The sequence below is a fragment of the Lepisma saccharinum genome, chromosome 4 (assembly GCF_977018435.1).
Source record: "Lepisma saccharinum chromosome 4, izLepSacc3.1, whole genome shotgun sequence".
Lineage (NCBI taxonomy): Eukaryota > Metazoa > Arthropoda > Insecta > Zygentoma > Lepismatidae > Lepisma > Lepisma saccharinum.
Genome location: NC_139232.1, coordinates 79,522,943 through 79,548,289, shown reverse-complemented (window position 1 = coordinate 79,548,289; position 25,347 = coordinate 79,522,943). Strand labels below are relative to the sequence as shown.

At 37.7% G+C, this 25,347-nt stretch overlaps 1 protein-coding gene across 4 annotated transcripts in view; it reads right to left on the bottom strand.

Annotated features, from left to right (window-relative positions):
• LOC145986620 (anoctamin-4-like) overlaps positions 1 to 25,347 on the bottom strand; it is a 154,675-nt gene that overhangs the window by 49,416 nt on the left and 79,912 nt on the right. For all 4 annotated transcript variants that reach the window (XM_083120849.1, XM_083120846.1, XM_083120847.1 and 1 more), the window contains exon 4: positions 2,426 to 2,605. In XM_083120849.1, the coding sequence (XP_082976975.1) occupies positions 2,426 to 2,605 (180 nt within the window). The remainder of the gene's footprint in view (positions 1 to 2,425; positions 2,606 to 25,347) is intronic.

The following is a 25,347-nucleotide window of genomic DNA, read 5'->3' as shown; positions in this document are numbered from 1 at the left end:
CAATTTTACATGTTTTATTATATTATCATTTTGAAATATTTCAGAAGAGGGAGTTTAACCCCCCCCCCCAAAAAAAAAACTTCTTGGCACCTCTTACATGTCTGGGTATATCTGAAATGCGCTCACTCTAAGTTTCACTTTATTTTCGGTTTGCCGTACCTCATTCTGAAGTTCAATTAACCTTTCACATTCAGATCAAAGGGGCATCGCATATGGCTCTGGACAAAGCTAGAAATCATACAGTATTAACAAATCAACGTATAAAGGAAAATTCCATGTTGCATAATAACTGTACCAATTTCGTCTATTTTTAGTTCATGTCGCATGTCTTGTACAAGCAATATACAATATTTAATCCTGACAAGCTATTTTAAGAGGGGTTCCAGATGTCCATGTGTATTATTTAATCAAGATGAGCTATTTTTAGCAAATATCATTGACCAAGGAAATAACTGTCATTCACCTCTTCAGAAGTACAGTAGTTCCAAGTGATAGATTTTTAAAGAATGAGAGTGGTTTTGTACTCCCCCTCCTTACCCCCTACTAAATTATGCATTTAATATGGATTGAGATGAAGAAAAACTCCCCAATGGGTGGCGTCAGCCAAAAATTAATCAATGAAAGACATTGAACTGCAGTTCCAATTTGTAGCAAATACTTAATAACATAGAACCCCAATTTTACAATCCTGGATTTTACATTTTTCCGCATTATACATTTATACTTCATGGTCCCAACGGGACATCTTGATATTTCTAACCTTTACAAATCTGCAGCCAGCTTCTGTGGTAGAGTGTTTAGAGATTTGGGCTGGAGGATGACCAAAGATCAGGTCGACCAATTTCTGTGATGACACCCGGGATGATTGACTCCATGCATAGGATGATTCTTGACGATCATCAAATCTCACTTCGATAGATAAAAGAGGAACTGCACATGGTTAGTTGTGGAAGGTTATTCATGAGGAGTAAGACATGAGGAAGGATGCGGCAAAATGGATTCCAAAAATTTTGAATGCCGATCAGAAGTGTGAACGGGTGGAGAAGTGGAACGGAGTTTTGGCTCAATTTCAAGAAGATAGCTCCAGTTTGGTGCAACGACTGGTAACGACTGGAAACGGTGCATGAAACGTTGTTTTATTGCTAGGATACCATGACATAACAGCAGTCAGCAGCAGGGTGCGAAATCCCGGGTGGGGGGAGGGGGACGGGATAATTCTCCCCACCAAAAATCTTGTCCTGAAATCCCCCCCACCAAATTCTTCCGGCGGGGAGAGTTTTTGTTTTAACAACAAACATAAACAATTAGTTTGAGATTCGAATATACTTAACTGGAATAATATCGAAAACATACAAAAAAAAAACGGACAACAAAGAGCCTCATTTCTTAGGACACTGAACCAGCAATCCCCAGAACACAGAAATTAGACCGACTTGTTTTTTCTTTTCCATTTCTCATCGCCTTTCGTTAGTAACCACGAAGTACATAAATATATTAATAAAACACGTAATAGCATTTATATGTGAATTTTATACAGGAAACTATTATCTTCTTAATGTCTCTTATTTTTTGCCACTCCTCCCTTACGCAAATCATTGTTCATAGCATCAGTAATACATTAAAATCTTCAATTTGCAATTACATTTTGAATGAAAGACAGTCGATATAATATATTGTATATTTTATAATATAATTTGATTATTTAATAATTCAAATATATTTAATGTCATTCCTATAAGTACAGATATATATATATCACGTGTATATATATATATAGTGTGTGTGTTTGTGTGTCTGTCTGTCTTTCTGCTCCTTCCCCCCCCCCCCACCAATCTGCAGTGATTTCGCACCCTGGTCAGCAGAATGGCGCTACAGCAGTTCTCCACGGCCAAAGAAGGTCAGGGTACAGCGGTCCACTGCAAAAGTTGCGAGGGCGTCCTGCTGGCCGATTACCTCCAATGTGGCGCAACCATCAGTGCCACGTCTGTAGAACAAACTCGAGGAAAATCGACGAAAGCTGCAAAAGGGGTCATCTTTCTGCAGGACAGTGCACCCGTCCATAAAGCACGTCAAACAAATGGAAATGCGTTTTAAAGGGTACGCATTTTGATGGTGCAGATGCCATCATTAATTGCACAGCTGCTTGGTTTGCAGAGGAATCTTCGGACTTCTATTTGCAAGATCTGCTAGCATTGCAGCAGCAATGTAAAAAGTGAATTGAGTTAGGAAGATAATATGTTGATTAAAACCACCAAGCACTGTTGGTGATATTCATGTCTTATACGGGAGGCTGCAAATTTATCAACCTACCTTATGAGTGAGAGTTCCTCTTTTTCCTTTTCTACATTTTTTCAAACAAATTCTAGATAGGGAAAAGTGAAATATCAAGAGTAAGCAAATGCACAAGTACGAAAGGTCAACTCACAGATTTGTCCTCTAGTTCGATCTCTAGTCCCTCCTTTCGTAAGTTGCGTTCAAAAACTTTTCTTTTCTCCCTCTTTTTGAAGTCAGTTTCCGTTCCTTCATCTTCATACACCATTATCATGTCGATACGGCGACGTCCATCATTAAAAAGCAACGTGGAAGCTTGCATTTGAGCTTCGGTCTGAAACAAACAAAAAAAGAGAGAATTTTATATATAAATATAGCTATTGTAATCCAATCTATTTGTTCCATAGCTGAAAATTGGTGGAGGCACATAGTGGTTCGGATCTCACTTTAAACTGTAGGTCCAGTCCCGATTAGCCATAGTGTGCATAAAGTGGACTTAAAACATCAAATCAATCAATCAACCACCATAGCTGAAAATTTTAATTTTATCTTTTAAAATAATTAATTAGTGAAAAAAGCTAATGTTTCATCGAAACGATGAGGTATGGTAATTACAGAAATCAAATATCAATGGATTTGTACACTCTGTAATCTAATATATGAGCTACGAAGCTTCTCTGATAGGAATACAAGATCTGGACAAATGTTAGACCACTGTGATAAAGATTGCTTGGTTGATTTGTTTTACTTTACTTTTCTGCCACCTTTGGATAATCGCGAAGATAGGATGAATGGTGATAAGGTGGGCTGGATGAAGGGACAATCACAAAATTATATGGTGACACAACACAATCCCTAAAGAGGATTATACTGGCTGTGAGTCCGAACGCTAGGGCCTCGTTAGTCTGCAAAATGCAGCCCAGGGTGTACTACGTGGAAGGGAGGTACACTTGGTTGAGTGCCTTCCCAAAAGGTCACCGCTTACACCGATCACCGACTGTGATAAAGAAAAATTGGAGGCATTTTATCTCTTTTTTTTATCACAGTACTCAAACATTTGTGCAAGTCTTGTATTCCCGAGAAGCTTCATTGTTCACATATATCATTGCTCAGGGTCACTTGATCAGAAACATCCTGCATGATATTTGTGCAAAGAGCACCATTGTACTGAACATGTAAAATAGGGTATCAACATAAGGTTTGTCAAATTCTGTAAATGAAAACCGGGATATCTGTCACAGACAAAAAAAAAATAATGAACCGTAGCACCCTGCGGTGTATTGATTGTTTCCGTTAAGTTGCAAAAGCTTCGACAATAAACACTCGCTTATTTTCTTGGAGCTCGAAGCAAATACTATTGATAGTTCGTAATTATTGTAGTCCTGAATTCCAACAATACCAGCTTCGAATCATATGAAGAGAGATTGACAATACAACTTCTCTAATTTGAAAGGGAAACAAAACTGCGGCAATTAGGCGTCCTGAATACATTTATCTGGATAATGAATTAATTTATTAATATCCGAACTGTCCCAGAAAAGCAGGATGTGGCAACCTTACATACCATGCAATTTTGATACCACCTCTCCTCTCTGACGCGTGGTGGAGATGGATAAGTTCCAATTACCATTGCATGCAATAAAATGCTATTTTCATTAACATTCAGAAAAGTATTATATTAGTATGTCAATTAAAAAACTAGAAATAAGAAACTTATCAGTTCCATTCGAGTAAGAAAGCTGTTCAATAGAGAAACATTTAGTGTGATTTCACTCTATTTCGACCTCCTTAAATCGATACTTGTTTTCATTGGCACTATTCAGTAAGGAAGAATTCTATTGCAAGTACTTAAAAGCACTTGTGAATAGTTGTCTCATTGTCTACCAACAGTGCAGATAGATACACAACAAATATCGATCCAATGAATAAATAAAAACGTAGGTACCGAGACATGTGATATTTACGGCACCATAGTGTGTGTGTGGTGCAGGAAATAGTGTGGTTGTTTCTTTTAATTACGTAAAAGCGACAAGTTTATAAAAGATACGAGTTGGATACCTTTTTAAATTCTTCCTTGTGCTTTCGTAATTCCGAAGATGCCATTAAAATTTCATGCATCTTACGTATGCAATGCGTTCTAGGTTAAGAGTTCAGTAAACACATTGTTATTGATTCCTTGTCTCACTCCGTCTGGGAGGCTTTATTGAAGGTGACAGTCATTAACATACTGTGCCTCCTCCCCCTTCAGCGTGACAGAAAGGAAATGACCTAAATTACATCACCATATTCTATCGACGCCTCCGTCTGCGTTCCTGTTTGCAATTGTACGTTTAATCCTGTCACGTGATTTTCAATTGTGGCGGGAAGAGGCATTGTTGAGATCAGTTCTAAATTTAGAGTTAGTATCGTCTCGTCTCGATCTCGAAGGGCAAGTCTCGTTCTCGTTTCGAGGCTCGAAATATATCGTATGAGAACCAGAGGAACGTTAACTCCAAAAGTGCGGTTTTTAATTTTGTTTAAATATACTCCTCTGAAGAGGTCTATTGGGAGTGAAATCAACGTATCTCCATTTCTTATCGTGAGCAGTAAGTTGGGGAGTCACGTCCCTCTGGTTCTCACACGATGACATTTAGACTTATCAACACACAAACATTTCACAGCGAGCGCTTGACACTTCGTTTTGACGCTCGAACCCGCAAAAAAGGAATTTTATCCTAAACGTATGCAACTGCGGTACATGTTCAGAGTTGCTACTAATGCTATAACTTTGCAATTACGATAAAGAAATTGTGTTCCTATACTATAAGTAATCAGGTAAGTATACGCTTGGTATGCCTGGATATGATTCATAGTAAAGCCACTTTTTTTAAAAAAAATACAGTTCACTAAGTCTCGAACGAGATCAATAATCACGGGGTTTACATCTCGTCTCGTTCTCGATTTCACAGAAGTCTGTCTTGTTCTCAACCTCGTCTCGACAAATCTCGAAGAATCTGGTCTCAATTTTATAAGACTGTTTTGGTCCCAATTCCAGTTCGCCAATATTTAACTCTGTATGTAGTAATATTTTTCCGTAGTGACTTAACGCTAGAGTTAGCATTAGAAATGGGAAGCATGACCACGTATAATGATAGTGTGTGGCTGAAACGAGTCTAACCACTTGCCTGCGTTTAGTAAACATGCTTCTGAATTACAAAAATCATGCAAATAGCTAAATACAAATAATTTTTGGATATTTCGCAATGTGTTTCAGTGTAGATCATATATTTATGCAGTATTGGCGGATTAAACAAGAAGTGTTGTACGCGAGTAGCTGAACAGCTTGACAAAATTAGATTTTTACGTGAGCGGTAATACTTTTTAACATGCTCTATGAATATGCTACTTAACACAAATGCACAAAGCGCATGAAAGGCTGGAGATAAACTAGCCTAGCCGCTACGTAAAATTTTAAATCATTCTTTTGATAAGTAAGAACTTGAAGAGAGAGTGCTTTCGTTCTCCGTAAGAATTGATTATAACATTATGAACTTTTTCTAGCTTAATAACCTGCTTATTGTGTCCCTCCCGTGACACCAAAAAAACAAAAAAAAACAATTAATTTCTCCCTTAAGTATTACATTTCCCATTCAACTCCACTAGAATATTTAAAGGTCAGTTACCTTCTCTAATTTATTTTTCATCATTTGACATTTCACGTAAATTAAATTAAATTTATTATTAAGTGAAGAGGCAGTGTTTTTTCTGCCCCACCCGTGACACAAAATTTTTCACTTGTAGCTACAAATGTGGGAAAGTATTTTGAGAGTAGTTATGTTTAATGAACAGTGTTAAGTTTCATATTTCAATGCATAGAAACTGTAAGAAAAATGTTGCTTAACTATTAGTAGAATAGTTACTTTAATATAAAAAATGTAGACCGCGTGTCCCACTCGTGGCAATGGAATGTCCCTAGAGATAAAATTATAAACATATATTCGTAATATAGGTTAACAACGTATTTTTCAAATTACGTTTCGGCATATAATTTGCATCTTTTAAAATGAAAAGCTAATTAATATATGCATCTACAGTGATACTGAAACGAAAGCTTATATAAATATTAGACCTATTGTGAAAAATGGAAAGAACTTCGACATATTTACACTCGAAGTGTTAATAACATGGTGTAATTGTTCAATTTTACCTAATAGAATAAAATCACAATAATTGTTCAAATCATAGTAAATGTTTTCGATTGAAGTATGAACCCTCCATCCATTATTTGCATATACGGGCATGAAGGAGGGGAAGCTATCTACGTTTTCTTCCGCAGGCTCTACTGTTAACTTCCCCCACAATTCATTGCGCGAAATCACACTCCGCCGCCATATTTCGGGCAAACAGTTCAGATCCTGCGTTGAAAACATGCCGGTAAGCATTGTGCGTATGATCTTTGCCGAAGTGATTCAAGGTATGAGTGTCATGATCATATGAGGATTGTGTACGTATAAAATGTAGCAAATTTTCTCGCTGTAAGAGGCTTCTCATACGCTTTCCTTAATACGGTGCGAATCTGTTTACCAGACTTCATGTTGTTTCTTTCCAAAGTGCACTGCGTGATGACGTCAAGTTGAATAACATTCATTGGAGGAAGAAAGTTTCGTCCTCCACCCTTATTATATGTTATTTTATATTATTTATTAACAATTCGCAACATTATAACTTAATCTTGAGAAATGACAGTCACAATTCTGTACGGGTAATTAAGAAATTGCTCTCGGAAGAGGGTCGAGGTTGAAATTATTTTGTACATAAGAATTTAAGTAATAATTTTGTACATGGATGTACCATTGTCTTTGTCCTATAACCATTTCAACGTACGTGTCAAGTGAGAAATTCCAAAGCCTGTAAATTAAAAATGTGTTCTCTTTGGGAATTTGACAGGATCGCACGTTTCCCCTGGACAAGTGAAAAATTGTGGTCTTGCGCAATTGCATGATAAGGTGCTTCAATGACAAAGGGCTTAAGCATGATTAAAGAGTAGAGGTAATTATATATTAATGAACAAATGGCGATCGATGTTTCACTTTCATATTTTATTACATTCTATTGATTGATGTAAAATATTGAAGAGGTTTCAACCATAAAATGTGAACAAAAGGTGGTAAGGTTGGCAAATTTGTTTTAAGTTTATGTTGTGTTCGGAAAGGATTGGACTGAACTTATAGTATAAGTGGTGCCTGAATCGCTGTCCCTATACCAAGACGCGAACCCGATACACATTGATTATTAGCAACGTCATCGAGAAGACGAAGGTAAAAAAAAAGTAAACAGTGAGTTATTTCTATCAAAAAACTCCGAATTCTAAAATTAGTACCGTTTTGAATTTCTGGCCATTGGACGCAGTCTTCACCGTTATGTTCACATTTATGTCAATACGTGCACTCATTGTAGCGTACAAATACTATCTGAAATATAACTGGTGAGGGTGTACAGTGAGCGGTCCAGTTCCGATTAGCATAAAGCGAACTTAAAACTAAAACTCCGAAGCACTCAAACGATCCGAAATATTAACATTTAAACCTTGTTGTATATTCATAATACAACTCTATCTTTCCCTTTTAAAAAAATAGCCGGATTATTCTGTTTATATTGCCGCGGTAACTCAGCATGTTGAGTGCCGGACTCACGATCTAACCAGCACGGTTCCAGATTCGAATCCAGGCATGGGTTTGATCCTCGGCGAAGCGACATTGCAGTGTGGTTCAGGTATCGTTTTCAATTGTAGGTTTCCGTCCTAATTAGTCTAGCTGAGTGTAATCGTGTAAATAATAGTTTAAACGTAAACCAACTTTGACATTCCCTGACAGATCGTTCAGGAGGATCAGTTCAGTTAGTTTTTCTGATATTTGACCTGTTATATGGACACATGCACTGTAAGTCAAATCAGTACTGCAGACAGTAGCGGCGATTAGAGGGGCAGTTGTCCCCCTCCCACCTTTCGCAACCCCGCTCCCTTATAAACAATATTAAGCTTGACCTAAGATTCAACGTTGTTGTGGTGTTCCTATACGCGTACCTTGGGAAGAGGCGAGGGGAAGACTCGTCCTCCCCCCCCCAAAAAAATCAGAATTCTTGTTAACCTCTTGTGACCTGAGAGGCAAAGCGATAAAGAATATTTTTTTTTGCAATATAACAGTTATTTACGGGATGGACATTTTTCGTTCTGTCCGCCCCTTCCACAAAAATAGGCTATGCCATAAACAGATAACATTCATGCACTTTCAGGGTGGCATGACTGTTGATTGAATTCGTGGAATTCCTCAAAACGAACTCGCCCACACACACTGTAATATAGGGAAAATTTCAAAAAACTTAACATACAAGTTCAAGAAGCACTTTCTACCGACACAATGATAATTTTACTGATGTGCAGTGGGGCCCAACATATAAACTCATGCGATATCGTACACACGCACGCACTGTCAGAGACTGTGAACTGGCTTGATGTCCTTACTTCTGCACACGTGTATGTCGAAAGTGTAGACGGATGCCTGACATCTTAAGTTAGCTTGATAATGAGTTTACTATACGACACAATAATTGCTATAATCGAGAATTACATAATGAAATGACATTACATACCACCATTCTCGGTACCGTCCACAGGACGAACTCACACTGAGGCGAAACTGCAGCGTTGGAAATTATTCTGTCGCGCTTGAGAGACACGCTGAGGTCAACAGTTTGTGCAGCGCTGTGTGTGTGTGTATGTGTTGCACGAACAGAATTCAACTTCCCGTGTTTGAAATGATTCTTTAAATTTTGAAATAAATTCCATTTGTTATGAAATTGCCCATATCTTTCTTCTTCATTGTCTCGTTCTATATTCAGGTTATATTCACTATTTTTGTTATGTTACAGGTAAAAATATGTTGGATAAATATTGAGAAGAGTATCTTTATATGTGTAAGACAAGCAACGGCTGGATATTCGTTATTACAAATGCAAAAAACATTTTGGATTGGCGCAATTCTATCGTAAACCATGATGGTGATTTTAAGGTGCAAAAATATTAAAATAGAATTGTATAACAACAACAACAATAATAATAATAATAATAATAATAATAATAATAATAATAATAATAATAATAGCTGACTGTAAGCCACAATGTACGAGACCAAATAAATATGTTTTTTTTCGCTGAAACACACTTCATACCTCTAAGAGCACGACCCCTAGATTCCAAATCTTCCAAATGTGCTCCTCTTCTCCTACCCATAGTGCACCCCAAAAAAAACTTAAGATACGTGAAAATTGATTGATTGACTTTGTTTGTTTTATTTCGCCATTCTGCTACTTTTGGCTAATCGCAAAGATGAAGATGAGTGATGATATGATGAAATTGATGAAGGAACACAAAGGAACACCCTTGCCCAGGCCGGGATTGGAACCCGGGACCCCTGGCGTCGTAGGGCGCTGGATAACCACTTCGCCACGAAGCCCGGCTTCAGATAAGTGGAAAGACAGTATAAATATACAGATGTCGCTAGTTACTGAAAAAGAAGTAACCCCCATTTATCGTCAATGAACAAATTTGAGGCATCTCCGATAGCGTAGTGGTAGCGTCGTCGCCTTGTAATCAAGGTGTCCCGGGTTCGATACCCGGTGGAGGCACATAGTGGTTTGGATCCCACTTTAAACTGTAGATCCAGTCCCGATTAGCCTTACTGTGCATAAAGTGGGCTTAAAATCCCAGATCAAACAAAAGAAAAAGAACAAATTTGGTTGATCACACTTGGGCATTCGTATGAAGTACTGTAAAAAAAAGAAAAAAAGGATAAATCAAAGAAAACTGGGTAATCCGTAAAAATTCGCGGAACCGACACCCTGCGTTAATTTTCAGGCAGCAGGACATAAGCGCATACCTCCAAAAGTATGTGGGTGGTTTAGGGCATATTTTGGGGGTCCCCCATTTTTTTATCGTCACATTCCGGCCCCGCTCTTTGACTGGATCGCTGGAAACGCAGGTACATCAGAGGGAATATGTGGTCAATTTGAGGAGGAAAAGATGAAATGCCTTACCAACATATTTCTAACAGAGGAACGCCAGATGCCAAAATGCTTAACGGCATGATGGATTTATGTTCTTCGAAGACGGAAATAGTTTTCCGTGGCACAAACTGTTTTGCCATGCTAATGGGAAAGTAAATTTAACAGAAGCCTTGAAACAAGTCACTGTGAATAATTTCTCCTTTCTGTCTTGTTTGACCAAGAATTTGTAAGTCATTTGCATGGCAATGGATATGAACCATTTGTTTCTACTTTATTTTATTAGTCTGCAAAACGACGTTCATGACATTTTTACTTTTGTAGACCAATAATTTAGATTCTCTTTAAATGTACAAAATCCGATCCGTTAAAGAGAATGGAGAAAAATACACAAAACAGATGATCATTATTATCCTTTTTAGAATATAAAACAGGTAAATGCAGTAGCTAGATTATGAAACATCTACGATGTTATTATATCTTTGAATATAGATGTTCAATTGTTTTGTTTTTTGTTGTCAAGCATGGAGTTAGCCATGTTGTAATAGTTTGAATTATGGATTAAATTATTATTTTATATAAAATCGAACCCACATGATTTATTATATTACCGTGATTGGTAACGCAGGAGTAAAAATGTATATTTAAGCTTATTTCGTAGAAGTTTAAACTCAACAATAAATTGATTTAGCTTGGAGTTAAAGCAGATTCATGCCATGCTGAAAGAACTATAATACACAAATTCATTGTTACAAAACTATGCCCTTGGCCTAATGTCCTTTAATCGTTTCATCCTTAATCCATCTCACTCCAGAGATTCATGTAATTTCGTGCTTTGGACAACTATCTTACCTTTGAAGCTGATTTCTAAGATGTGTCGACTTTCCAGGTGCTACATGGTATGAAATTCTGTTTGCAAAATGGTGTCATAATTAACACAATTTTTATTCCATTGCTTGATTGATTGATTTAGTTTATTTTACTTCACGTTTTGTGCCTTTTCGCTAATTTGCGAAGATGAGGATGATGAAATGATGAAATTGATGAATGGACATTCACAAACAACCAAGCCCGAGCTGGATTCTAACCCGTTATTTCTATTGCGTGCGATCCTGATAATGATTCTATTGTAGGAAATGATTGAAAGAAATTACTAAGGGGGTAAAATTAACTAGAGCACCAATACTACTGAGGAGTCCTCCCTATCTACTAACTCAAATACCTCCCTGTCTATTAAAGTTTTTTTAGTTTAAAGAGATCGCATTTCTTATAAGAATGATGGAAACGCCCCAATGTTCGCTTTGTGATTTTAGAACTTCTTTCAAAACTAAAGTAAACTTAGTTCTGAATTACGTGCTGCGATGCATGCTTTCAAATATTCAGATCGTCCTTGAACTTTTAGACTGCACAGCAGCAATGCCAGCATTACTTTAGTGCAATACCATGATAACAAACTTGTAAAAGGTTGCAAATATATAACGTGAAATATATTCATCAGAAGGTACCCTGTGATTTATCACTGTACAGTGGAATCGTATTTCTGGCCAAGAAAGAAGGCATCAAGAAGTCAAGAATCCAGTCCCCTTTATGCGGGAAATGGATTCTGGTCTCTCTGTTGCGGGAATGCATCAATAAAATGTTTGCTTTGGTGATTCCAAATTCTTACACAATAGCAAGAAAAGCATTTGAGCGTTGTGTCTCCGTCTTTGTTGCAAAATGCCTTGACCTACGAGGGAAAATCCGCGAATATTTCGTAAAAAGAATGCATTCCTCAATCATTTATGAGCAAATTGTTGCGACATGAATGTCGTTTCAAATGTCAAGGGGGCTGTCGATCGTAAAGAGGCAGGGAGAAAGCAGCCTTTAATAATTCACTGCAAATGCAGAATTAGTGCGACACAATATATGGGGGAGAATTAAAGTGGGACGTCAGGGATTATTCCCCATTAGACCTAAGTATTCCGTACAATATACGTAAATTTTCATCACTGCCAAGGAAGTTATCCTTTTCCCAAACATAAAGGTAATGTTTGTAAGACCCGCATTTAACGAAAGCATTTTCCTTGGTATTTTTCTTAACATTTCTGCTACGATCAGTGGCGGCAATTGGGTTCCAAAACCGGGGAGGGGGGGGGGGGTTAAACAACAGCATAGTGCGGGGGTAAAAGTTGCGAAAAGTGAGGGGCGACTGCCTCCTAGCCCCCTAATTGCCGCCACTGGCTACGATCGAAATTCTACTGTGTAAAGTAAAGCAATTATATAGCATTTCGACGCCATTGCATATTCTATGGTTGTACCCCATTTGCGAACATTACTAGAAAATATCCCATAACGATTCACTCACTCACCCTGGGAAGAGAAACCGCCCGCGTGGCAATGAGACGCCCTATCGTCAAAACCACCGCGGCTCTCTCACACACAGATATATAGGCTACAGTGTTCCAAAATAGTGTTTACACCCTTCGAACGCAAATAACGTAGAAACTATTGAATATACCTTGACTAGACTTTTTGAATTTGATACAGCAATGTCTACAGGTATGTGTGTGAGCGCGTGTAGACATTCTGTTGTTTATATTTCCGTCACAGCTCGCTAGGCTGTAGGCATTAGTTGCAGAGGTGAGTAATTTTTCTTTCGAGTAACGTAAGAAACCAGATCTCCAAATTTAACACCGTTAGATTTCTACCTGTGGGTAACTGCGAAGAACAATGTGTAAGCCGCAAGGTCACGAACATTATAAGACATGAGATTTCCTGTGCTTCTTCCCTTCCCCTGTGCTGTTTGTCGATCTGTTTTACAGCGTTGCAGACGATATGTTCCTGCCAATGAACATCTATAACTTTAAGGTATGTGGCATCAAAAAAGTTCAGGCTCCGTGATCCCATTCTACACCCTCGATTTCGCACACATTACAAATACTTTCGTCAAATAAATTAGTTTTTTATAACAAAGGGTGTTTCAAAATAGCGCGGAAGGCAATTTTTCGGATCTACGTGCTACGAAACTTAGGTTTTTTAATATTAAAGTTCCTTACGTATGTAACGTCAATACGGTTTTTCAGGGCGTCCATCGTGGATTCATGTCATAGGCGCACGTCTGGGCTCCGCACATTTTCTTTATCTTCTTATGATTGACTTGTGCAATGGGAAAATTTGCGATTGCGATATGTTAATTGTGTGATGTATTGGCGGGTTGGAGATTTCAGACGGAATTGATTTGTGAGACTTCAGACATTTGAATTGATTTGTGTGACATCCAATTATGAAAGAAAGACTAAAGATAAGATTGACGGACGTTCAACGGATGAAGGATGGGATAATTTGCGACTTCTTATTTTTACGATGGAAAGGAAGGACAGGGTAGTATTCTGTAAAAAGGACAAGAAAGACTTTTGACATACGATTACGACTTACTTCTCTTTTGGACTTTCAAAATTAACTTCGACCCGCAATTCAGTTACCTTCTGAGGTTAAATTTTAGCCTTAATTTTTTGTCCCTTCATGTGTCAGTGCGGAAAATAGTGTTGTGGGCAGGTGACGCGGCCAGTTTGTAACATGCCTTCCAAAGGGACTCTATAGAGAAAGGCGGGTAGCCGGAGCGTAGCGAAGCGAAGCTGAGGCGGGGCCGCGATAGCGGTAGCAGGCGGTAGGTTAACTACCCAGGGGCGGAGCCCGGAATCGGCGGGAAATTTAGACAGCAATTTTTATGACATTTCTTGGGGTATAGCCCTGAAAACCGACATTTACATCCATCCATCGGTACGTGTGCAACGAAACTAACATGGCCGCAAATAGAGTACGGGTGCTACGAAACTAACATGACCGGAAGTAGACTTCCACCGCGCAACTTCAAACGGCAACATCTCAACTTTAAACGTCTGTACAGTCGTAAATCCTTGTTTCCGCGCTCCAAATTTTTTTTCTTCACAATTTTAAATATACAATCTTCACAAAAAAAACAAAAAACCTTGCGAAATCGAGAGTGTAGAATGCGACCACGGGCCCAAAGTTCATGCTTTGTGTTATTAGTGTTCCTGTTATTAATGCTCAAAGAGTGCAACCACTACTTTGGGACATTCTGCATATATATTTGTGTGTGTAAACTATTAACGCTTGTAGTTCCATCCACAACTTATCCCATTCTCAATTCAATTTTAAAGTAGCTAGTAGCAACAGCGCTTGGATAAATATCTCCTATCGTGCTCCTTGGAGCGGAGACAAAAGAGTATATTCAAACTAAATTTAAACAACTATTCGGACGCTAATTCATAGACTATTTCAACAACTTATTAGAATATACCATATTAGAAGAAATAAACAGAAACACTTTATGGGAAAATTTATCTTCATTTACATCTACACTCACTAAGACAACATTGAAACTCGATTTATATTCATTTGCACCAGAAATTCTTCTCTCCCTTTAATCTTTGAAAGTATCTCGCATAGACTAAGTAGTGTATTCTTATGTACAAAGAGCACAGAAATTAGTGTTCTTGGCGCGTTTGTAAACACAAATTTTGATTCTACACAAGTGTGCCAAATATTTGAAGACTGGTGAGAAAGATATTAATCTGCCTAGGTACAAACACGCGCAAGAAGATACATATATATAATGTTATTAAATATAAAATAAATTCATAAATGTTTAAAAATACATTATTATTATTAAATAGACATAAATGAATTCATTTGTTACTTTTATATATATAGGGTTTTTGTAAAGTAGCAAATAAATTCCTTTACTAACTGGTTAAAGATGTCAATAAATTACAAAATATAATATAAATAATATAAATATAATATAAAATATAATATAGTTTTAACATGCAATATTTGTAATGAAATAGATTTTGTATAGTTTTATCTTTCAACTAATATAAAGCAATTAGATTTCATACTTATGCATTCTTGTTTCACTTTTCTTGTGCATACATTGCTATTGGTGTAGATCTGTTAATGATCTCTTTAAAGAGATAGTGTGTGTTTTCGATATTATCCTTAGTAAAGTATATTTGAAGTCAATTTGTTGTTATAACAAAAACTCTCCCCTCAAATAATCCAGAAAATATATTAAATGTCCTATACACATAATACTTATTATATACTATGGTTCTCCCAATAATTATTATAAGTTACGATTTCTTTGTATTTAATAGATACAGTAAGCTCCATTGTAATTTTCCTCTCTTCATTTTCTCTGAATAATTATAACTACTTGTAAATATGAACTAATGTTACCAGTAGTGAAACAGTAGATAGAATGCTTAAAACAACTAATCTTCACATTTAAACAAAGTGCCACATTTACTAATTTACATTGTAAAAGATAAATTATAGCAAAAAACACTCGTGCTTTTGCACGAGATTACGTACGAAAATTACACGTGATGTAATCAAATATTATGCATACGTTAATGCTTTTAGAGTTCTGACATCTTTCTTATTATTGAGATCATTCCTATTTTTATTCTAGTTTCAAAGCAATGAATGAATATCCAACTATAGTGTTCAGACAGTTTCTTAGGTTAAATCAAATTAAAGGTGTATTCAAATATAATAAGTAAGTACAGCATCGAATTCCCCATGTATTCAAATGTGAGAACAGTTATCTGCCGCATGCTCATGGACATAACTTACGTGCTACCATCTACAAATAGCTTTGCCTCAACAGCCCCATTTCAACACGGATATGTGACACGGTACAATGTTTCGACCCTGAGACTGTTAAATGAAGATCACAAAAGTGTTCCTAGCCTTGATCTAGTATTTATAGCCATGTTCTTCTGCTTTTTAAGTAAGATCTGCATTCAGATGATAGAATTGATTATTCCGTGCCGGGGAATGCTAAATTTTCTGAAGTACTGCACGAAGAACGATGTGTATTCTTCAGATCATTAATGAATATGAATAATGAATAATTCAATGTCCAGTACGCCTCTGCAGCTTTCAAACGACGTCATAATTTACAATGATGTAAGTTCTTATGGTTTTGGTAGAAAATTAAAACGTTTTCAGTGCATGGGCGTCTCCAGCGGGTGGAAGAGGAGCTCTAGCCCCCCAATCACCCAAAGAGCCTCTGAATTAGTAATTTTCAAAATCAATTAGAACAGAGGAACAATCATTTACCTACACAAAATGTTAGATACAAAGGGACATAGATGAATGGGACGGAAATAGAGAGAGAGAGAGAGGGAGAGGGAGAAAGATAAAGGGGGAAAATAAATGCAGGACAAGAAATAGAGGAATAGTTGATAAATAGTTAAAGAGAGAGGGAAAGTGAAACATGGGAATTGAGAGAGAGAGGGGGGGAAAGAAGAAAGAGGACGAGAAAAAGAGATAGAAGAGAAAGAAAGTAAGAAAGAGGCAGAGGAAGTAGGGAAGAGAGAAATAACAAAAGAAAAATAGAGGATGGGAAAAGAGATGAAGAAAGAAATACAGGACAAGAAATAAAGTAGTAGAGCAGGAAAACAGAGAGAAACATGGGAAGTAGGAAAGAGAGAAATAAATATAGAAAGAAAGAAAGAGGACGAGAGAAAGAGATGGAGAAAGAAAGAAAGACAAACAGGGCAAGAAACAGAGGAGCAGAACAAAGAAAATAGATAAACAGGTGAAGAGAGAGGGGAAACAGAAAGATAAAGATTGAAACCCTTAACCCACCCAAAACTAAACACTCTGGCGACCTCATTGCTTCTGCATTATCAATCACTTTCTTATGATTATCTCAATAATCCATGATCCTGTCTTGATGCAAATCAACGGATGGGAATTATCCATACTAAACTCTATTATTTCTGGCAACAAAAGCAAAATTTCGTCCCTGCCAAGGAATTATTTTACACCCCCTCCCCCCAACAATATAACAGTCACGAAATATTATCATTAGATTTTTCAAATCTAAACTGGTTCATGAAGTAATTACTCTTTTTTCTTCTTTCTTTTGTCCTGTCTGTTGTGATTGATTCTTCCTTTACTTCGATTTTCTGCCACTTTTGGCTAATCGCGATGATCATATGATGAAATTGATGAAGGGAAACTCACTAGGGAGGGGAACGTTCGTATTTAAGGGGTGCAAGGGTAAATTTAGAGCAAAAATTATCATAAATCGGGCCTCTGTGACAAATTATATGGGGGTGTTGAGGAAAGTTTCTGGTTTTAGGGGGTATTTGGATAAATCAATGTCCGACTGACCTGGTTGTTTAGCAGCTGACAGGCAACCAGTGTTGGAAAAGTTCCTGTACAACACTTACGAATTGTTCTGTCGTGGTACTTTGCATGAAAACTGCGTTGTACAATTGGCTCAATTTTTGAAAAATTCCAACACAAAAAACGCTTTCGGTTGACTTGTACACGTCATAATTACGACACTGCTGCCACTCTGCGATCCTGTTCTACACAAACTTTGTATGACCTTCCGCATAATAATGATATGCTTCTTTCTCTTGTATCTGTCTGTTGTTTTTTTTCTTTATTGATTACGGAAACCCCGAATGGAATCATGAATTACTCCCCAAATCGATTGTTGACTCTGTATTGTTTGGGTTCCATAAACGTACACCGTTCGAAATAATTTACGTTGTAAAATAATACAGGTAGGTCTTTCAGTGCACAAAATCCTATGCTTGTGTATATGTAGTTCTTTCTAAGTAATCCATTTGTACCAAATGGGTTGTATTGTTGACCTTAAAAAAACACATGAGAAAGCCAATTCAGAATATTAAATATTGCATCAGGATGGTATTGCACGGTTCTTTCAATGTGCAAACTTTTATGTTTGTAATTGCAGTAGTTGCAGAGATATCACAATGTTAAAAATTAACCGATTGTTGTTCGATTTGTACTGCCATAGACAAACTAATTGTCCAACTAAATTAATTTATATTCCGTTAAATTAGCATTTCGTAAGTATTCAACCTTGGGAATTTCTCGTAAAGAAATCGACTTCCAAGTTGGCTACTCCCAGTTGAGTCTGAAATTCTACGTTGCCATATTGACTCTAGCACTCCCATTCTATTATCTGCGACATAGTTTTTCAAGTTGAGTGGTGCTCTATCGACCCATACATTTTCCTTGTATAATGTTCTTGAATGTTCTACAAAATATATTTTCTACTGTATTGCAATACCCCACGTATGGTTTATACGTTTAGGTACATAAATATTTCGCTTTGATAATAATTCCGTGGCGCAACAGCCCTTAACCAACCCACTGACGGCCTCCCTCCCACATGCCTCAGGAGAGGTGAACGATCATCCAACCAGTTACGAGTGACGTGTGGTCAGCACGATGAACCTCCAGCCGTTGTTGAAAGTTTTCTATGACCAGAGGGTTAATACGTTTAATACTCCCCAACGTAAAGGAAATCGGTAAGGATGGAAACGGTTGGATTGATGTTGCCCAGGATAGGGACAGGTGGATTCTTGTGTTGTTGCAGCCATAAACCTTCGGGTTTAAGAAAGCTAGAGAGTTAGTTAGTACTCCCCAACTTAACACGACGTTATAATTTTGTAATCACAATCTCAGAAGAGCGCATATACAATGTATATATCATAAAATATGCCACTAATAATCCAGAGGGGTTGGCACTCAGAGCTGGTGAAACATTCCTTTTTCTAAGTATTTTTTGTATCTAATTTGGAATTTTCTTCTTGAAAATGTGTAGTGTATTACAAATTTTACCACGAAGTAAATGTCAACATAAGTCACTTTTCTAGGAATAAATAATATATGTAGGTTCGAGTAGCTCCCCTGTATCCATCCTCCTTGCGCGTTTTAGGGTTAACGAATTCTTGACTTACAAATCAGAGGGGTATATTCGGGGATATCTAGGCTATCTGCGAAGCCCAGATTCAGTGAATAAAATATCTATCAGAAAATGTGCATAAAATTGTTCATTTCAATAAGAAGATGAACCTGATTTCTTAGGAGTTGGAAACATTGCCCGCTTGCTTTGAATTCGCGAGGCGGCTGGCCCAGCGCCGGCGGGCAACTCTACGGGGGTGACGGACAAGCGTGACAGGGCTACCACAAAGATCATCCGATCAATGTTGCAAACCAATTTTTCCCAGCATGTAATTTCCCCAGGATCGGGGAATTGTGGAGCCAAACTGTTACAGGAGAGGGAACAGGGTTGCATATAGCGGGGGAAAACCCCTCTGAACTTCCTCAACAGTCTGGGTCAATGTTGCAAACCAATTTTTCCCAGCATGTAATTTTCCCAGGAACGGGGAATTTTGAAGCCAAATTATCGCAGGCATTGGGGGAAAGTGTGGCAGGCATATGGCAGGGACAAGATCATCATTGAACGCTTGCAGAGGAGTTGAAAAGGAGGTCGTGGACCTTCAAACAACTAGAGATACAGTGGGGAGTAGAAAATTGTTGGCTGAGAGGGAATGGTTTATGAGTTCATCTAAAAATTACCGAAATGACAAGGACCAGTTCTAGTCTAGATCACGTCCAGTGGTCTTGATGATTGGAATTCGTTTAAAGGCAGCGTGTTAATGCAGTAGTGAGTGGATTGTATTTTTGTGAATGATATGTGCTGTGTTGTGTAGTGAATTGAAATGAGGGGCATAATTAACAAGCTGTCTATTCGGCTTACGAATGACGATAAGCTCCAAATCGTTGTGGATTTTTCTTGGATGTCCACTTTATGAAAAGATAAGCTAATGGGGATCGGACCTACAGTTAAAATAGTATCTAAACCACCCTGTATCGAACCCCTTAGTTTCAAGACAACGACGTTACCACTGCGCCAACAAGGAGTACCCGAACTTCAAATCGTGAAAATACGTAGGTTGAAATTTTATATTTATTCTCGTATATAGGCCTACATAATATTTCACAATATGGGCCTCTTATTTCTGCAAATAAGAATTAAATTATTGAAATCGTTTCCTTACTGACAGTGTACATTTCCATGTTTTATTTATGAGATATATATTTTTAATCAGAGTAACATCATTTTAACTAGCCACCCCAAATTAGTTAGAAAACAAAAACACCGTCACCAGCAAATTTTTGTCCATTCGAACACTATGATATGGTACGATAGCCCAGGTTTTTAACCCAGTATACGCCACTGTTACAAATATTTAATAGTTGCGAGGTGCACTTCAACAATTCTTACAATAAAAATATAACAAGTAATATTTTTCTGAGGCAAGAAGGTTGGGGGGTTCAAATTTGATATATCCCACTAAATACGCCACTATGAGAGACCATGAATGAGGATATTAACATTTGTCCACAGGAATACAACTTCTGCCTGTGAATTAAGACGATAATCGAACGTACGTGACCAGGCAAAAGCGGCGGAAGGTGTAAGCCTATGATTAAATGAAATTGATGAAAGTACCGTCACAAAGGATACACACGCCCAAGACAGGATTCGGACCAAGAACTTCGGTGGTGAGATAGAAAGTCAAGAACTTGTCTTGCTCGGCCACTGAGCCGGCAGTGTCTGCCATTGAAACAGTATTTTAATACATTTAAATTTTTATATTATTCTTGGTATTAAATTCTTAACGTCGATAATTTACACTGTACGAACTTGTCCATTTCTCCTGAAAGTTTCTGCATTCGGAATCCACTTTCCGCTTTTTCCTCTCAGAAGCCATCTTCCTCACAATTATCCGCCCCGAAAACACACTAATAACTGCCTGAAAGCAACGGTAAAACATGAGGTTGACCGTTTGTTGGTTGTTTCATTTTCTTTCTTTCCTTGTTTTCCTTGCATGGCTCAACAATGCAATATGCTTCCTGCGAGCTTCAATATCAGGGTTTTGTTCAGAAACTAATACACTGGGTTTATGATCGAAAATATTGAATACAGATTTCACATAATTATCCAGATTCTGGAAAATGTAAAATGTAGGTTAGAAAACGTAAAAAAGATGGCGAAATTAATTACATCATTCCTGTTTTCTTTCTGAACGACGGTAATGTACAAAATGTAACAAATGTAATGTTTCTGAACGCAACCCAGAGTGGTATATATTTGTCTGGCAATGATTTTATAGCAGTAAACAGCAACGTAAGGAATCAGGGACTTAGGAAACAATATTTTTAAAGCTTTCTCCTTATTATGGCGGCAAATTACCTTTTTACCAAGTGCGCTGGGGCGCCCAGCTACGTTCCTGTAAGGAACAATTAATTATTTCCTTCCAAGTGACTTGATGACTGTCAATGTGATTTATGTTATGAGTATGTGTTGCGTTCTGTTGTTTCTCTGTTGAGAAAAGTTAATTTCATGTATATATTAAGAAGGAGAATAAAATAAAACTTTTTTTTCGACATGTTTATGGTAAAGAAATGCAACATATGTGGTGGGCCGGATCTGGCCCGCGGGCCGTAGGTTGGGCATCACTGATTTACAGTATAATTTATTGTTGTTATTATTGCAAATTTCTAGCGTGGCTGAATGGTTAACGCTCTAGCGTTTGATGCAAGTAGTGCATGGTTGTATTGCCGATGAGAGATCCAATTTTTCGTTGTTGAATCAGCAATGTGAGAAGAGAGGAGTTTACTTGAGAGCAGTTGTGACGGAATAAGGTCTCGAAAAACAGAAATCAGCGGCGTTGGGACCACGCGTCACCCAATGGAGGTCAACAGTTGGCTCTTCAACGGCTGTTGACCATGGCGTTTAGTTTTCTAAAACACTGGCCGGGCTAAAGTCTCTGTCACCTACGCTACTTCTAATTTACATGTAGTTGTTACTTTAGAACAAAGTTTCACGTGTTGTACAAAGTTCTTTTTCAAGCAAATGCTTGTAACTTACTTGAAATGCAATTTTCTAAAGTCCGCCGGTAAACTCTGTGTATATCTAACCTTGAGTTGATGATGAGAATATTGATTTCGTAGAATGACAAAAGAAACAGCAATGTAATGGCGTTATTTCCGTTATCTGGACGTGGAACCTGACGATTGCGTTGATTGCAACAATACACGAGTTTGTAATTTTCTTTTGGAAATGTTTCCGTAAACCACGTCCGCTGGAAGAAGGCTATCAGACAAACTTTTGCCTATTATTGCTTACCATTACCTAAGACATTTTGAAAGATAGAATCGTACCTTGTGCGTTGTTGTCAAGCATTATTATCCAACCCAGTAAATCACGATCGATTTACTGAAGCAAGGTTATACCAAACATCTTAATCTTGTTCGGTTGACCTCTGCGCTTGTGAGGAAAATTGTCATTGGTCACACATGGATTATGATCATACCGGTAAAGTCTTAAAATACTTAATTGTATTAGTTTCATGGCATGTCTGGGAAGGTTCATTCTTCAACACGATAATGCTCGTCCACACATTAGGGTTTCTGTTCCTCGGCCAACCAGGTCTATAGACTTCAGCCTGTTGAGCATGAGAAAGATCTTGAGAACTTCTTGAAATCTCCGAAACGTCGCAATAGAAAAGAATATATCAAAGCCCAAGGTCATTGGACAATTAAATACTTATTAGAGGTTCATCTAAAATAAGAATATGATTGATGAAAATAGGGAGAAATTATGAAATGCTACATGGAACAAAATTTTGTTCAGTTAATGATATTAAAGGTTCATTAAAAATAGGATATTTCATAAGATGATTGAAGGTATGATGGGAAGAGAGCAGAAATAATATAATTACTACTAAGGTGTATCTTGTATCCCCCGATGATTGAAATTCAACTATCGTGTTGTTGCTTCCATATGTCAATCTCCCACATATCCTACTCTGTAGAGAGAGATGTAACTAGAAGGAAATTTATATATAGTAGTTAATATTTGTTAATATTTTAATTAAAGCTTTGTTGCTCTTTGAAGTAATATATATTTATGAAACATAACACAATATAAGAGTTGAATATTTTATTTAAATTATTGCATTTAATGTGCTTCCAACTAGTTGAATTGTCAGCGTTGTCGACTTTGATGCAAGCGGTCCCGGTGGGAGTTCCGAAATTTTCGTGAGACAATGTGGTAGCTACATCAAAGCACTTGTTCGAGGCTCCAACTTTGAAAGACAGAAAAAGCAACAATGGGGCTCAATGCGCTGACCACGTGTCGCCTAGTGGAAAGCCACTCGGCAGTTGTTGGGACTGTTGTAGTGCCATAGAGTTTACACAAGTTTTAATGGTACTGCACAGTAAAGTAGTAATAGCTTAAGAACACGGATAGACGTGATAAAGTTGATGCCAGTCTCCCTATAATTACGATCAGAACTCCACGAAAGCCATCCATGGATGAATATTTATGGCATTTGAATTTTGCATTTGTGAGCGTTACTTTTATGGCACTTTTGGCGATGCGGAACAACTACGACGAGTCCGGGACTCAAATCCAGGATTTTGGGGGATGATCACTCGGCCACAGAGCCGGTATACAGGAATTTCATGGAGTGATAGTGACACGAAATCTTTGTACATTACTGTTGAACAAGACGAAGAACCATGTCTAAACTTTTCTTAAATTTTGAAAAGCATTTCTTGGAAGTTGTTCCACTCTAACCACTAGTAAATAAACGAGCAGCATGCAGGAAGGATGGGTGCACTTTCCTCCACCCTCCAGGCGACCGATTTTCTCTACCTCCCTCTAAGAGATCCCACCCCACCTTCTCGTGGTCAAGGGATCACTGAATTTTGAAAACTTCTACCTGTAGTCTTGTCAGTGAAAACTCACTCAACCAAAGAATCCTCATCTGGCAGTTTTGAAGTTAATTTGGGTCCGGAGACTCCCTTCCAAAGGCAGCTAAGCTATTCGTGCAGATAAAAAGGATGATCCTTGCATTATTTCTCTTATTGCTACTCGGCTCCGATGTTCCTTGCACCATTTTCCTTCAGATGAATATTCAATACATGTCCGCGTTGGGTAATCGACAATGTAAATTGCAGCAAACATGCTTTGTGCACTGAGCCCCAGCAACTTTACTAATGCATTCGACCCCAAGGAGTTTAATAATAAAAATAGCAATTATGCAACTTCGGTGCCAATGAGAAGATGGATCGAACGCACGCCATACTCCTGGACGAGGAGGTCACGTGCGCCAGATGTTCTCTTTAGCGATGGACGTTTTGAGCTCACGTTGAGGAGGATTCGTTGATGACACTCCCACGCTCTTTTCTCCCGATCGCAAGCCCCCGTGCCCCCCCTTCTTTCCCCCCTCAACCTTAGAAGATGTGCGCATGCAACAGCCACGAAGACAAAAGCGAATTTTTAAATGTCATTATCGAAGCATTGATTATTTAAAGGCTGTGCGAGCAAATCATATAGGTAACCTTGATACGCTATGTTAAGGCTGAAGGTTTCTGAAAAATTCAGGAGAGATTGATTTATGTTTGGCTTCGATCTCAATTTCTTTTTGAAGCTAAGCAATACAAAGTGTTTGGAAAGTTACTTTTTAAAAGTAACTGAGGTACAGTTACTTGGTTTAAGAAGTAACTGAGCTACAGTTACTAATTTTAAAAAGTAACTCAGTTACAGTTAATCATGTTAAAAAAATAACTGAGCTACAGTTACTCATTTTAAAAAGTAATTGAGCTACAGTTACTCATTTGAAAAGTAACTGAGCTACAGTTACTCATTTGAAAAGTAACTCAGTTACAGTTACTCACTTTCAAAAGTAACTCAGTTACAGTTACTCATTTTCAAAAGTAAGTGTAAGTTATAGTTACTTTCTGCTGCAAATTGTTTTGAAAATAAATTACACATTATCAATGATCGTTAATTGCAATTAAATAAATGTATGAATACTTAAATGGCCATTGTATTAATGATTCCTTAGTGCCATTGTTGCATTCGAACTTTCTGAAGCAGGAAGAGTTTGTCTTTGTGAGTCTTGCTACAGTTTCGAAAGACAAAATATTTTAAATTTTAAATTTCTGCTGTAGAGTAGCGCGCGCACGTGAGATATATTTAAAATCAATTTTGCTACGGGTACAATATTAAAAAAAGAAGTATAAGCTAGGAGAATTGCATTTGCTGCCAACACGAAAAGGTTGCGAGGGGGGGGGGGGCATTCGGTGCATGATACGCCAATGCCTTTTCTCGATGAAATC